The sequence below is a fragment of the Oncorhynchus tshawytscha genome, linkage group LG23 (genome assembly GCF_018296145.1).
Source record: "Oncorhynchus tshawytscha isolate Ot180627B linkage group LG23, Otsh_v2.0, whole genome shotgun sequence".
Lineage (NCBI taxonomy): Eukaryota > Metazoa > Chordata > Actinopteri > Salmoniformes > Salmonidae > Oncorhynchus > Oncorhynchus tshawytscha.
Window position 1 is genome coordinate 26,733,899 of NC_056451.1, and position 15,000 is coordinate 26,748,898.

Genomic DNA, 15,000 nt, shown 5'->3' on the forward strand with positions numbered 1-15,000 from the left:
TTCATATTACCCAATGAACAGTACTACCATCACTTCTTACACCAGTAATCACTGTAACAGTACTACCTTCACCTCTTACACCAGTAACCACTGTAACAGTACTACCATCACTTCTTACACCAGTAACCACTGTAACAGTACTACCTTCACCTCTTACACCAGTAACCACTGTAACAGTACTACCATCACTTCTTACACCAGTAACCACTGTAACAGTACTACCTTCACTTCTTACACCAGTAATCACTGTAACAGTACTACCTTCACTTCTTACACCAGTAATCACTGTAACAGTACTACCTTCACTTCTTACACCAGTAATCACTGTAACAGTACTACCTTCACCTCTTACACCAGTAATCACTGTAACAGTACTACCTTCACTTCTTACACCAGTAATCACTGTAACAGTACTACCTTCACTTCTTACACCAGTAATCACTGTAACAGTACTACCTTCACTTCTTACACCAGTAATCACTGTAACAGTACTACCTTCACCTCTTACACCAGTAATCACTGTAACAGTACTACCTTCACTTCTTACAACAGTAATCACTGTAACAGTACTACCTTCACTTCTTACACCAGTAATCACTGTAACAGTACTACCTTCACCTCTTACACCAGTAATCACTGTAACAGTACTACCTTCACCTCTTACACCAGTAACCACTGTAACAGTACTACCATCACTTCTTACACCAGTAATCACTGTAACAGTACTACCTTCACCTCTTACACCAGTAATCACTGTAACAGTACTACCTTCACCTCTTACACCAGTAATCACTGTAACAGTACTACCTTCACCTCTTACACCAGTAACCACTGTAACAGTACTACCTTCACTTCTTACACCAGTAATCACTGTAACAGTACTACCTTCACTTCTTACACCAGTAATCACTGTAACAGTACTACCTTCACCTCTTACACCAGTAATCACTGTAACAGTACTACCTTCACTTCTTACACCAGTAATCACTGTAACAGTACTACCTTCACCTCTTACACCAGTAACCACTGTAACATTTCTGGGTGTTTGGAAAAGTACTACCTTCACTTCTTACACCAGTAACCACTGTAACAGTACTACCTTCACTTCTTACACCAGTAATCACTGTAACAGTACTACCTTCACCTCTTACACCAGTAACCACTGTAACAGTACTACCATCACTTCTTACACCAGTAATCACTGTAACAGTACTACCTTCACTTCTTACACCAGTAATCACTGTAACAGTACTACCTTCACTTCTTACACCAGTAATCACTGTAACAGTACTACCATCACTTCTTACACCAGTAATCACTGTAACAGTACTACCTTCACCTCTTACAACAGTAATCACTGTAACAGTACTACCTTCACCTTACACCAGTAATCACTGTAACTTACTACCTTCACCTTACACCAGTAATCACTGTAACAGTACTACCTTCACCTCTTACACCAGTAATCACTGTAACAGTACTACCTTCACCTCTTACACCAGTAATCACTGTAACAGTACTACCTTCACCTCTTACACCAGTAATCACTGTAACAGTACTACCTTCACCTCTTACACCAGTAATCACTGTAACAGTACTACCTTCACCTCTTACAACAGTAATCACTGTAACAGTACTACCTTCACCTTACACCAGTAATCACTGTAACAGTACTACCTTCACTTCTTACACCAGTAATCACTGTAACAGTACTACCTTCACCTCTTACACCAGTAATCACTGTAACAGTACTACCTTCACTTCTTACACCAGTAATCACTGTAACAGTACTACCTTCACTTCTTACACCAGTAATCACTGTAACAGTACTACCTTCACTTCTTACACCAGTAATCACTGTAACAGTTCTACCTTCACTTCTTACACCAGTAATCACTGTAACAGTACTACCTTCACCTCTTACACCAGTAATCACTGTAACAGTACACCAGTAATCACTGTAACAGTACTACCTTCACTTCTTACACCAGTAATCACTGTAACAGTACTACCTTCACTTCTTACACCAGTAATCACTGTAACAGTTCTACCTTCACTTCTTACACCAGTAATCACTGTAACAGTTCTACCTTCACCTCTTACACCAGTAATCACTGTAACAGTACTACCTTCACCTCTTACACCAGTAATCACTGTAACAGTACTACCTTCACTTCTTACACCAGTAATCACTGTAACAGTACTACCTTCACCTCTTACACCAGTAATCACTGTAACAAGGGGATCGATACACTTGTCAATCTATCTCAGAGAACCTGACTGAAACACAAAGGCTGTCCGTGTGTATGTGATTTCAACAGCTCTCACTGAGCAGCATTGTCGTATAGTGAGGAGGAAGGAGGTCAAAGCTACAGAAGTGGTCTCTCCAGACAGACCTCAGACCTCTGCTCCAGCCCACACTGCAGACACCAACACAATGGCCTGACCTTGTCTGTTACATTTCTGGTGTGTTTGTTTTAAAGGTTTCCTCTGAACCACAGACACACACACAGAGAGGCAAGCACACACACGCACGCATGTGCACAGACATGCACGGACACACACACACATACCGGTCATACTGGTTCAATTATCAATAGGATCACAGATCACGGACACACACCTGTCATATTGAAAGAAAGAAAGAATAAGAGAGAGAGAGACAGTCTTGTCATCTAATGAATTGACCTCGGGGCAGAAACGTTGCTCAATCTGTCTCTAACCGGTTTTAATGGAGGAGTGGAGCAATCAGTGTCTGTTTGTCACGCTCCTATCATAATACATGTGGCGTGGGAAAAGTCCTGGAATGAACTGTAATTACTACTGCCATTTGCAGAGATATTCTCATTGCCATTGTTTCAATATGCTTCCACAAAAAACATGGATTTACACTGCATTCAGAAAGTATTCAGACCCCTTCCCTTTTTCCACATTTTGTTACATTACAGCCTTATTCTAAAATTGATTTTAAAAAACGTAATCAATTTATACCCCATAATGACAATGCAAATACATAAGTATTCAGACCTTGTGCTATGAGACTTGAAATTGAGCTCAGGTGCATCCTGTTTCCATTGATCATCCTTGAGATGTTTCTACAACTTGATTGGAGTCCCCTGTAATAAATTCAGTTGATTGGACATGATTTGGAAAGGCACACACCTGTCTATATAAGGGCTCACAGTTGACAGTGCATGTCAGAGCAAAAACCAAGTCATGGGGTTGAAGGAATTGTCCGTAGAGCTCCGAGACAGGATTGTGTTGAGGCACAGATCTGGGGAAGGGTACCAAAAAATGGATGCAGCATCGAAGGTCCCCAAGAACACAGTGGCCTCCATCATTCTTAAATGGATGAAGTTTGGAACCACCCATTTTTGACAACCTGTTTTTGCTTTGTCATTATGGAGTATTGGGTGTAGATTGATGAGGGAAAAAAACAATTTACTACATTTTAAAATAAGGTTGTAATGTAACAAAATGTAGAAAAAGTCAAGGGGTCTGAATTCTGAATGCACTGTATATGGTATTTACACTGTCAGCGGGGTGTCCGTTAGGAAAATGTGGCACCAAACAACGTGGCCGGGAAGATTTTAATTTACCAGCCATTTGAGAAATGTATCAAACACATTTGCATTGGTTGTGTAACCCCTTAGGGCGTCCACTCACGGTGCTCAGAATGACAGAAATCACATTTACATTATGGTAATTCATCTGAACAAAACATGCAACTCCTGTAATGAATTAGCCAATAAAAATACATTTCCAGGCCTCCCGAGTGGCGCAGTGGTGTAAGGCACTGCATCACAGTGTTTGAGGTGTCACTACAACCAGCCGTGACAGGGAGTCCCATAGGGCGGCACACAATTGGCCCAGTGCCGTCTGGGTTAGGGGAGGTTTTGGCCGGGGGGCTTTACTTGGCTCTAGCGACTCCTTTTGGCGGGCCGGGTCGCCTGCAGGCTGACTTCAGTCGTCAGTTGAACGGTGTTTCCTCCGACACATTGGTGCAGCCGGGTTAAGCGGGAGGCTGTTAAGAAGCACGGTTTGGCTGGTCATGTTTCAGAGGACGCATGACTCTACATTAGCCTCTCCTGATTTCATTGGCGAGTTGAGCGATGAGACAAGATCGTAATTGGATATCGAGAAAAAGGGTAATTAAAACAAATCTCTGTTAGAAACTTAGAAAAAGGGTGAATCAAAAGTTGCAACAACTAGGATGGGTTGCTAATATGACTAGGATTATGAATTTGGCCTCAGGACAACGAAGGAAAGTTGATATGAAAACCAATAGAACAGGAGAGAAATGGCATATGAGGAAGTCTTCCACAGACAGCGTGCGTAAGAAAAGACGACAGTTGAAGTCGGAAGTTTAAATACACCTTAGCCAAATACATTTAAACTCAGTTTTCACAATTCCTGACATTTAATCTGAGTAAAAAGTCACTGTCAGTTAGGATCACCACTTTATTTTAAGAATGTGAAATGTCAGAATAATTATTTCTTTCATCACATTCCCAGTGGGTCAGAATTTTACATACACTCAATTAGTATTTGTTAGCAATGCTTTTAAATGGTTAAACTTGGGTCAAACGTTTTGGGTAGCCTTCCACAAGCTTCCCACAATAAATTGGACAAATTTTTGTCCATTCCTCCTGACAGAGCTGGTGTAACAGAGTCAGGTTGGTAGGCCTCCTTGCTCGCCCACTCGTTTTCAGTTCTGCCCACACATTTTCTATGGGATTGAGGTCAGGGATTTGTGATGGCCACTCAAATACATTGACTTTGTTATCCTTAGGCCATTTTGCCACAACTTTGGAAGTATACGTGGGGTCATTGTCCATTTGGAAGACTCATTTGCGACCAAGCTTTAACTTCCTGACTGATGTCTTGAGATGTTGCTTCAATATATCCTCATAATTTCCATCCTCACGATGCCATCTATTTTGTGAAGTTCACCAATCCCTCCTGCAACAAAGCACCACCACAACATGATGCTGCCACCCCGTGCTTCCTGGGTTGGGATGGTGTTCTTCGGCTTGCAAGCCTCACCCTTTTTCCTCCAAGCATAACAATAGTTATTATGGCCAAACAGTTCTATTTTTGTTTCATCAGACCAGAGGACATTTCTCTAAAAAGTACCGTAGTCTGGCTTTTTTATGGCGGTTTTGGAGCAGTGGCCTCTTCCTTGCTGAGCGGCCTTTCAGGTTATGTCGATATAGGACTGGTTTTACTGTGGATATAGATACTTTTGTACCTGTTTCCTCCAGCATCTTCACAAGGTCCTTTGCTGTTGTTCTGGGATTGATTTGCATATCTTGCACCTTCCTGAGCGGTATGACGGCTGCGCGGTCCCATGGTGTTTATACTTGCATACTATTGTTTGTACAGATGAGCGTGGTACTTTCAGGTGTTTGGAAATTGCTCCCAAGGATGAACCAGACTTGTGGAGGTCTACAATTTCTTTCTGAGGTCTTGGCTGATTTCTTTTGATTTACCCATGCTGTCAAGTAAAGAGGCACTGATTTTGAAGGTAGGCCTTGAAATACATCCACAGTTACAACTCCAATTGACTCAAATGATGTCAATTAGCCTATCAGAAGCTTCTAAAGCCATGACATCATTTTCTGGAATTTTCCAAGCTGTTTAAAGGCACAGTCAACTTAGTGTATGTAAACTTCTGACCCACTGGAATTGTGATACAGTGAATTATAAGTGAAATAATCTGTCTGTAAACAATTGTTGGAAAAATGACTTGTGTCATGCACAAAGTAGATGTCCTAACCGACTCGCCAAAACTATAGTTTGTTAACAAGACATTTGTGGAGTGGATGAAAAACACGTTTTAATGACTCCAACCTAAGTGTATGTAAACTTCTGACTTGCAACTGTTGATGAATGTGATTGAAAGAACCAGAATTATATTTTCGACAGTTTTTGGGCTGCATGGCCATCTCTGAGTTCCATGTGCTCATTTAGGCTATTTAGCAGCCAATGATCATGGTGTAGCCTCACAATGTGTCCAGCATTAGTAGAATTTTTCCTTTTAGAGTTTTATCATTTTAATTCACATTTTTATGATTAACACCTGACAATGATTTTGAGAAATGAAAATTATTGAAATTAAACTGTTCCATGAAAATGCAAATATGAAAATCATAACAAACTGCTTTGATATGGCGTAGATGTGAAGGGGTCAGAGGTTAGAGGTCAGGGGTTAGGGTTACCTTGTAGCATGCTGCGGTAGGCAGCCTCTGATATAGCGTAGATGTGAGGGGGCATCTCATGGCGTTTCTTCCCTCGGTACATCTCCACTATAGACTCTGTGTAGATGGGCAGGTTCTTATAGGGGTTGATCACCACACAGAACAGGCCCGAGTATGTCTGCAAACACACACACACACACACACCCAGGATAGATATACACAAAGTTCAATAATAACTAAAATACCATGCTTAATCTCACTGACCCATGCCCTCCCAATGCCTAGACCCAACCATTAAGCCAGATAATGTCATATCACATACACACACCTATAATAACAGCTACATTAGGAGAGGGAGGGTCAATCCCGCCCAACATTCTCCCCTCATTAACCTACAGTATGAGTAGGGCCCATTAACCTACAGTATGAGTAGGACCCATTAACCTAGAGTATGAGTAGGGCCCATTAACCTACAGTATGAGTAGGACACATTAATCTACAGTATGAGTAGGGCGCATTAACCTACAGTATGAGTAGGACCCATTAACCTAGAGTATGAGTAGGGCCCATTAACCTACAGTATGAGTAGGACACATTAACCTACAGTATGAGTAGGACACATTAACCTACAGTATGAGTAGGACACATTAACCTACAGTATGAGTAGGACACATTAACCTACAGTATGAGTAGGACACATTAACCTACAGTATGAGTAGGGCCCATTAACCTACAGTATGAGTAGGACCCATTAACCTACAGTATGAGTAGGACACATTAACCTATAGTATGAGTAGGGCCCATTAACCTACAGTATGAGTAGGACACATTAACCAACAGTATGAGTAGGACACATTAACCAACAGTATGAGTAGGACACATTAACCTACAGTATGAGTAGGACACATTAACCTACAGTATGAGTAGGACCCATTAACCTACAGTATGAGTAGGACCCATTAACCTACAGTATGAGTAGGACCCATTAACCTACAGTATGAGTAGGACACATTAACCTACAGTATGAGTAGGACACATTAACCTACAGTATGAGTAGGACACATTAACCTACAGTATGAGTAGGACCCATTAACCTACAGTATGAGTAGGACACATTAACCTACAGTATGAGTAGGACACATTAACCTACAGTATGAGTAGGACACATTAACCTACAGTATGAGTAGGGCCCATTAACCTACAGTATGAGTAGGACACATTAACCTACAGTATGAGTAGGACCCATTAACCTACAGTATGAGTAGGACCCATTAACCTACAGTATGAGTAGGACACATTAACCAACAGTATGAGTAGGACACATTAACCTACAGTATGAGTAGGACACATTAACCTACAGTATGAGTAGGGCCCATTAACCTACAGTATGAGTGGGGTCAGGTGGAATGTGTAAGGAGGCATTTGTAATGAAAAAGAAAGATAGCTGTCAGGATAATCAATCAACCAGCTAGTGCTACAACACAGGTTAATGAATGATATATGCAGGCAACAGTGTAACGGTACTGATAACAAGATGACTCTGTGGATTCTGACTGGTCACCCCGAACCATCCACCTCCTCTCACACCCTTCCCTGATAGTCCACACATACAGTATGTGTGTGTGTGTGTGTGTGTGTGTGTGTGTGTGTGTGTGTGTGTGTGTGTGTGTGTGTGTGTGTGTGTGTGTGTGTGTGTGTGTGTGTGTGTGTGTGTGTGTGGTGGACTGAAATATGAGGGTCAGTATACTGCCTTGTCCATCAAAATCTATCTCTCTTTCTCTAAAGCAGATAAGATAAACATAAACAGCCTTCAAATACCTCAACATAGATATACAATACAAAGTGTAGTTCACTATGTCACATTCTAACTCTTTCTGACACATTCTTCATATCAAAGTACCGCAACACTTATTTTTCTTTCTTTCTTCTTATCTATCTTCATTTCTATCCATTTATCTTCCTCTTCCTATCTCTCTCATCCCTCCCTTCATTGGTTCATAGTCACGAAACAGGAGATGCAGCTCTCCTTTCTCCTCCGTCCTTCTCTCTCTTATATAAACGACCGTGATGTAACACAACCCCTCCTCTTATATCAGTTGCACTGATGTCACAGTTCTCTCTACAGAGTAACCCCCTCCCTCCCACACACACACACACACACACACCACACACACAAACACAGTCTTGTACAACTAAACTTGTGGGGATCCAATTTTCCATAACCCCTAACCTTAAACCTAACCTTAACCCTAGCACCTAACCCTAAACCCATAAACTAACCCTAGCTCCTAACCCTTACCCATAAACTAACCCTAGCTCCTAACCCTTACCCATAAACTAACCCTTACCCATAAACTAACCCTTACCCATAAACTAACCCTAACTCCTAACCCTTACCCATAAACTAACCCTAGCTCCTAACACTTACCCATAAACTAACCCTAGCTCCTAACTCTTACCCATAAACTAACCCTTACCCGTAAACTAACCCTAACTCCTAACCCTTACCCATAAACTAACCCTTACCCATAAATGAACCCTAACTTCTAACCCTTACCCATAAACTAACCCTAGCTCCTAACACTTACCCATAAACTAACCCTAGCTCCTAACCCTTACCCATAAACTAACCCTAACTCCTAAACCTTACCCATAAACTAACCCTTACCCATAAACTAACCCTAACTCCTAACCCTAACCCATAAACTAACCCTAACTCCTAACCCTAAACCATAAACTAACCCTAACTCCTAACCCATAAACTAACCCTAACTCCTAACCCTTACCCATAAACTAACCCTAACTCCTAACCCTTACCCATAAACTAACCCTAACTCCTAACCCTAAACCATAAACTAACCCTAACTCCTAACCCATAAACTAACCCTAACTCCTAACCCTTACCCATAAACTAACCCTAACTCCTAACCCTTACCCATAAACTAACCCTAACTCCTAACCCATAAACTAACCCTAACTCCTAACCCTAAACCATAAACTAACCCTAACTCCTAACCCATAAACTAACCCTAACTCCTAACCCTTACCCATAAACTAACCCTAACTCCTAACCCTTACCCATAAACTAACCCTAACTCTTAACCCTAACCCATAAACTAACCATAACTCCTGACACTAACCCATAAACTAACCCTAACTCCTAACACTAACCCATAAACTAACCCTAACTCCTAACACTTACCCATAAACTAACCCTAACTCCTAACCCTAACCCATAAACTAACCCTAACTCCTAACCCTAACTTCGTTGTCCTTACGCCATTTTGTCACAGCTTTGGAAGTATGCTTGAGGTCATTGTCCATTTGGCAGACCCATTTGCGACCAAGCTTTAACTTCCTGACTGATGTCTTGAGATGTAGCTTCAATATATCCACATAATTTCCCTTCCTCATGATGCCATCTATTTTGTGAAGTGCACCAGTCCCTCCTGCAGCAAAGCACCCCCACAACATGATGCTGCCACACCCGTGCTTCACAGTTGGGATGGTGTTCTTCGGCTTGCAAGCGCCCCCATTTTTCCTCCAAACATAACCATGGTCATTATGGCCAAACAGATCTATTTTTGTTTCATCAGACCAGAGGACATTTCTCCAAAAAGTACGATCTTTGTCCCCATGTGCAGTTGCAAACCATAGTCTGGCTTTTTTATGGCGGTTTTGGAGCAGTGGCTTCTTCCCTGAGTGGCCTTTCAGGTTATGCCGATATAGGGCTGGTTTTACTGTGGATATAGATACTTTTGTACCTTTTTCCTCCAGCATCTTCACAAGGTCCTTTGCTGTTGTTCTGGGATTGATTTGCACTTTTGTTTGCATACTATTGTTTGTAAAGATGAACATGGTACCTTCAGGCGTTTGGAAATTGCTCCCAAAGATGAACCAGACTTGTGGAGGTCTACAATTTTTTTCTGAAGTCTTGGCTGATTTCTTTTGATTTTCCCATAATGTCAAGAAAAGAGGCACTGAGTTTGAAGGTCGGCCTTGAAATACATCCACAGGTACACCTCCAATTAACTCAAATTATGTCAATTATGTCAATCAGAAGTTTCTAAAGCCATGACATCATTTTCTGTAAACTTCTGACCCACTGGAATTGTGATACAGTGAATGATAAGTGAAATAATCTGTCTGTAAACAATTGTTGGAAAAATTACTTGTGTCATCCACGAAGTAGATCCTAGTCCTAACCGACTATAACCGACTACAAAACAATAGTTTGTTAACAAGAAATGTGTGGAGTGGTTGACAAACGAGTTTTAATGACTCCAACCTAAGTGGATGCAAACTTCAGACTTCAACTGTATATACTGTACATACACACATCTGTTTTGACTTTCACTTCCCCCTTGTATGCTGTGCAAGTTTGAGTTTATGTATTATTGTGTCCTGTGTGTGTGTGTGTGTGTGTGTGTGTGTGTGTGTGTGTGTGTGTGTGTGTGTGTGTGTGTGTGTGTGTGTGTAATGTACACTGACGTATATCAAGCCAGAGTAGTATCTCTCTCTGAGGTTGTGTAGGACGGAGGCTTCGTTGAGACAGGTGAGGTCAGCCATGTCCTCCACCTTACTGAACCTGGGAGGATTCATCCTCTGGACCTCCTCCCTGGACAGGGTCAGCTTCCTCTGGCTGTCTGTTAGCTCCACCTCCACCTCATCCCCTCGCTCCTCACGGATACTGGCAGACTGGAGGGTTGGGGTGGGGGGAGTGAGAGCGAGAGCGGGGAGAAGGGGAGGAGATAGGGAGATGGTAGGGGAGAGATAGAGGCAGTGGGAGAGAGAGAGGCAGGGAAGAGAGAGAGAGGTGGGGAAGAGAGAGAGAGAGGGAGAGAGAGAGAGAGAGAGAGAGATAGAGAGAGGGTAGGGGAGCGATAGAGGCGGTGGGGGAGAGAGAGGCAGGGAAGAGAGAAGGTGGGGAAGGGAGAGAGAGGTTAGTTAGATACTGATCCAGGAAATATCCACTGACAGCACAAGACATGACAAGCAGAGATACACATGGTACAGAGAGAGATAGAGGGTATAATAGAGGCAGGGAAGAGAGAGAGAGAGAAAAGCGGTGGGGAAGAGACAGATGATAATAAGAGAGGGGGTAGGGCAAAGGGGAGCATAATAATAACAGGGAAGATAAGAGAGAGGGTAGGGGAAGAGAGAGAGAGAGCATGGGAAGAGAGAGAGAGAGGGAGAGAGAGTACAAAGGTGGGGAAGAGAGAGAGCATAATAATAACAGAGAAAGAGAGATGATAAGGGAAGGGACAGATGGTTACAAACTGATCCAGGAAATATCCACTGACAGCACAAGACATGACAAGCCATTACACATGGTACACATGAATAATAATAACACATGATAATAACACATGGTACAAATGCATAATAATAACACATGATAATAACACATGGTACAAAGCATAATAATAACACATGATAATAACACATGGTGCAAACGCATAATAATAACACATGATAATAACACATGGTACAAACGCATAATAATAACAAATGATAATAACACATGGTACAAACGCATAATAATAACACATGATAATAACAAATGGTACAAACGCATAATAATAACACATGATAATAACAAATGGTACAAACGCATAATAATAACACATGATACTAACACATGGTAAAAATGCATAATAATAACACATGATACTAACACATGGTAAAAATGCATGATAATAACACATGGTAATAACACATGATAATAACACATGATACTAACACATGGTAATAACACATGGTAATAATGCATGATAATAACACATGGTAATAACACATGATAATAACACATGGTACAAATACGTGATAATAACACATAATAATAACACATGATAATAACACATGGTAATAATGCATGATAATAACACATGGTAATAATGCATGATAATAACACATGATAATAACACATGGTAATAATGCATGATAATAACACATGGTAATAATGCATGATAATAACGCATGATAATAACACATGGTAATAACACACGATAATAACACATGGTAATAATGCATGTAATAACGCATGATAATAACACATGGTAATAACACATGATAATAACGCATGATAATAACACATGGTAATAACACATGATAATAACACATGGTAATAACACATGATAATAACACATGGTAATAATACATGATAATAACGCATGATAATAACACATGGTAATAACACATTGTACTAACACATGATAATAACACATGGTAATAATGCATGATAATAACACATGGTAATAACGCATGATAATAACACATGATAATAACACATGGTAATAATGCATGATAATAACACATGGTAATAAAACATGCATGATAATAACACATGATAATAACACATGGTAATAATGCATGATAATAAAACATGATAATAACACATGATAATAACACATGGTAATAACACATGGTAATAATGCATGGTAATTCAAAATTCAAAAGGCACTCGCACATCTGAGTAATCTTTTTTGCAGGTGCATGGTAACAGTTGAACAAGATGAAGGAAAAAGGAACCCGCACACTGCTCTTGATAGAATCACTGATCTTTAATAAGCTTACGTATCAGCCTCACGGCCTTCGTCAGAGCTTTTGTGAATTTCTTAAAATTAGCAGCCTTATGTAGACCTGGCCCCACCCACATCTGTTCCACGCATGGAAAGGGGTTGGAGGCGAAGGAAAAACAAATAAGTGCTACCAAATATAACAATATGCATTTCATAAATATTTGAATAAAGTGTGTAAATAAGACGTATTAAACACGTCTGTAAAACCACAATGAGGACATAGCAAGTTTTCATTAATCATTGGGTACAATGTACGAAAAACATCAGAGTAATCTTAAATAGGGACACAATTCATGTTCAAATTCACAACATAACAAGCATTTCATCATTAAGTCCTTTAGGAAATAATGTCTGGAGGGTGAAAATCCCAAAACATTCTCTTTTACTCAGAGTGTTATTAATATCTCCTCCCCTGTCTGATATCTTAACTTTCTCTATGCCACAAAATCTAATGGTAGAAATAATGCATGATAATAACACATGATAATAACACATGATAATAACACATGATAATAACGCATGATACTAACACATGGTATAAACGCATGATAATAACACATGATAATAACACATGATAATAACACATGGTAATAACACATGGTAATAACACATGATAATAACACATGGTAATAACACATGGTAATAACACATGATAATAACACATGGTAATAACACATGGTAATAACACATGGTAATAACACGTGATATTAACACATGGTAATAACACATGATAATAACACATGGTAATAACACATGGTAATAACACATGGTGGTGTGAAATATAGGGCTTCATCACATGACAAGAGGAGGTGGGATTGATTTCCAGTATGAAGCAATAAGCATCACTGGTGTCCACATACACACACATGACATAAAACAGTGATAGTGGTTGAGATGGCTGGACTGAGGAGGGGCGAACAGAAATAGACACACAGAGAGAGGTCATAGTACAGCTCTTATGACCGGGACGACGACAGGAAGTGGTGAACTCTGAGCTGGTCAGGTCACAAGATTCTACCCTGCTCTGTTCTGCTCTGTTCTGTTCTGCTCTGTTCTTCTCTGTTCTGCTCTGTTCTGCTATGTTCTGCTCTGTTCTGCTATGTTCTGCTCTGTTCTGTTCTGTTCTGTTCTCCTCTGTTCTGCTCTGTTCTGCTGTGTTCTGCTCTGTTCTCCTCTGTTCTGCTCTCCTCTGTTCTGCTCTGTTCTGCTCTGCTCTGTTCTGTTCTGCTCTGTTCTGCTCTGCTCTGTTCTGCTCTGTTCTTCTCTGTTCTGCTCTGTTCTGCTCTGCTCTGTTCTCCTCTGTTCTGCTCTGCTCTGTTCTGCTCTGCTCTGTTCTGTTCTGTTCTGCTCTGTTCTGCTCTGCTCTGTTCTGCTCTGTTCTCTGTTCTGTTCTGCTCTGTTCTGCTCTGCTCTGTTCTGTTCTGCTCTGTTCTGCTCTGTTCTGCTCTGTTCTGCTCTGTTCTCTTCTCTGTTCTGCTCTGCTCTGTTCTGTTCTGTTCTGTTCTGCTCTGTTCTGCTCTGCTCTGTTCTGCTCTGTTCTGTTCTCCTCTGTTCTGTTCTGCTCTGCTCTGTTCTGCTCTGCTCTGCTCTGCTCTGTTCTCCTCTGTTCTGTTCTGCTCTGCTCTGTTCTGTTGTGCTCTGTTCTGCTCTGTTCTGTTCTGTTCTGCTCTGCTCTGCTCTGTTCTGCTCTGTTCTGTTCTGTTCTGTTCTGTTCTCCTCTGTTCTGCTGTGTTCTGCTCTGTTCTGCTCGGTTCACCATTTACTTCTGCCTGGCACACACACCCGCATTCTCCGAATACGACTAACCACACACTTAAAATATGAATGTAGAATGACGACTGTGTGTGTGACTATGTGTGACTGTGTGTTACTGCGGCCTCTTTAACATTAGGAGTGTATTGTTCTATTCCTAGAGCTCCATATCAGAACAGCAGAGAAACAGAGAGAGATACCCTGTATAGACATACTATAGAGTAGAGCGCCCATTGGAACACAAAGTGCCTTGGAACACAGTGGAAACTGGGACACAGCAGAACAGAGAAGAAGAGAGTGATCAAGGTAAAGGATAGAGGTGGAAGTGTTCTACAAGTGATGCCACTTCTCATAGAAAGACGAGGTTTAGAATGCAACATGTAGAGCTGAGTGACATAGATCAGAGGGCAGTGTGGCTCCAACAGAGAGATAGAGCCCTGTGACTAAAGCAATGTGAGAGAGGATAA

At 41.0% G+C, this 15,000-nt stretch overlaps 1 protein-coding gene across 5 annotated transcripts in view; it reads right to left on the reverse strand.

Moving 5' to 3' along the window:
• Positions 1-15,000, reverse strand: part of LOC112234897 (myosin-10-like) — a 71,016-nt gene that overhangs the window by 51,689 nt on the left and 4,327 nt on the right. For all 5 annotated transcript variants that reach the window (XM_042305069.1, XM_042305070.1, XM_042305068.1 and 2 more), the window contains exons 3-4: positions 10,692-10,898; positions 6,222-6,378 (exon numbers count right to left, since the gene is read on the reverse strand). In XM_042305069.1, coding sequence (XP_042161003.1) covers positions 6,222-6,378; positions 10,692-10,898 — 364 coding nt within the window. The remainder of the gene's footprint in view (positions 1-6,221; positions 6,379-10,691; positions 10,899-15,000) is intronic.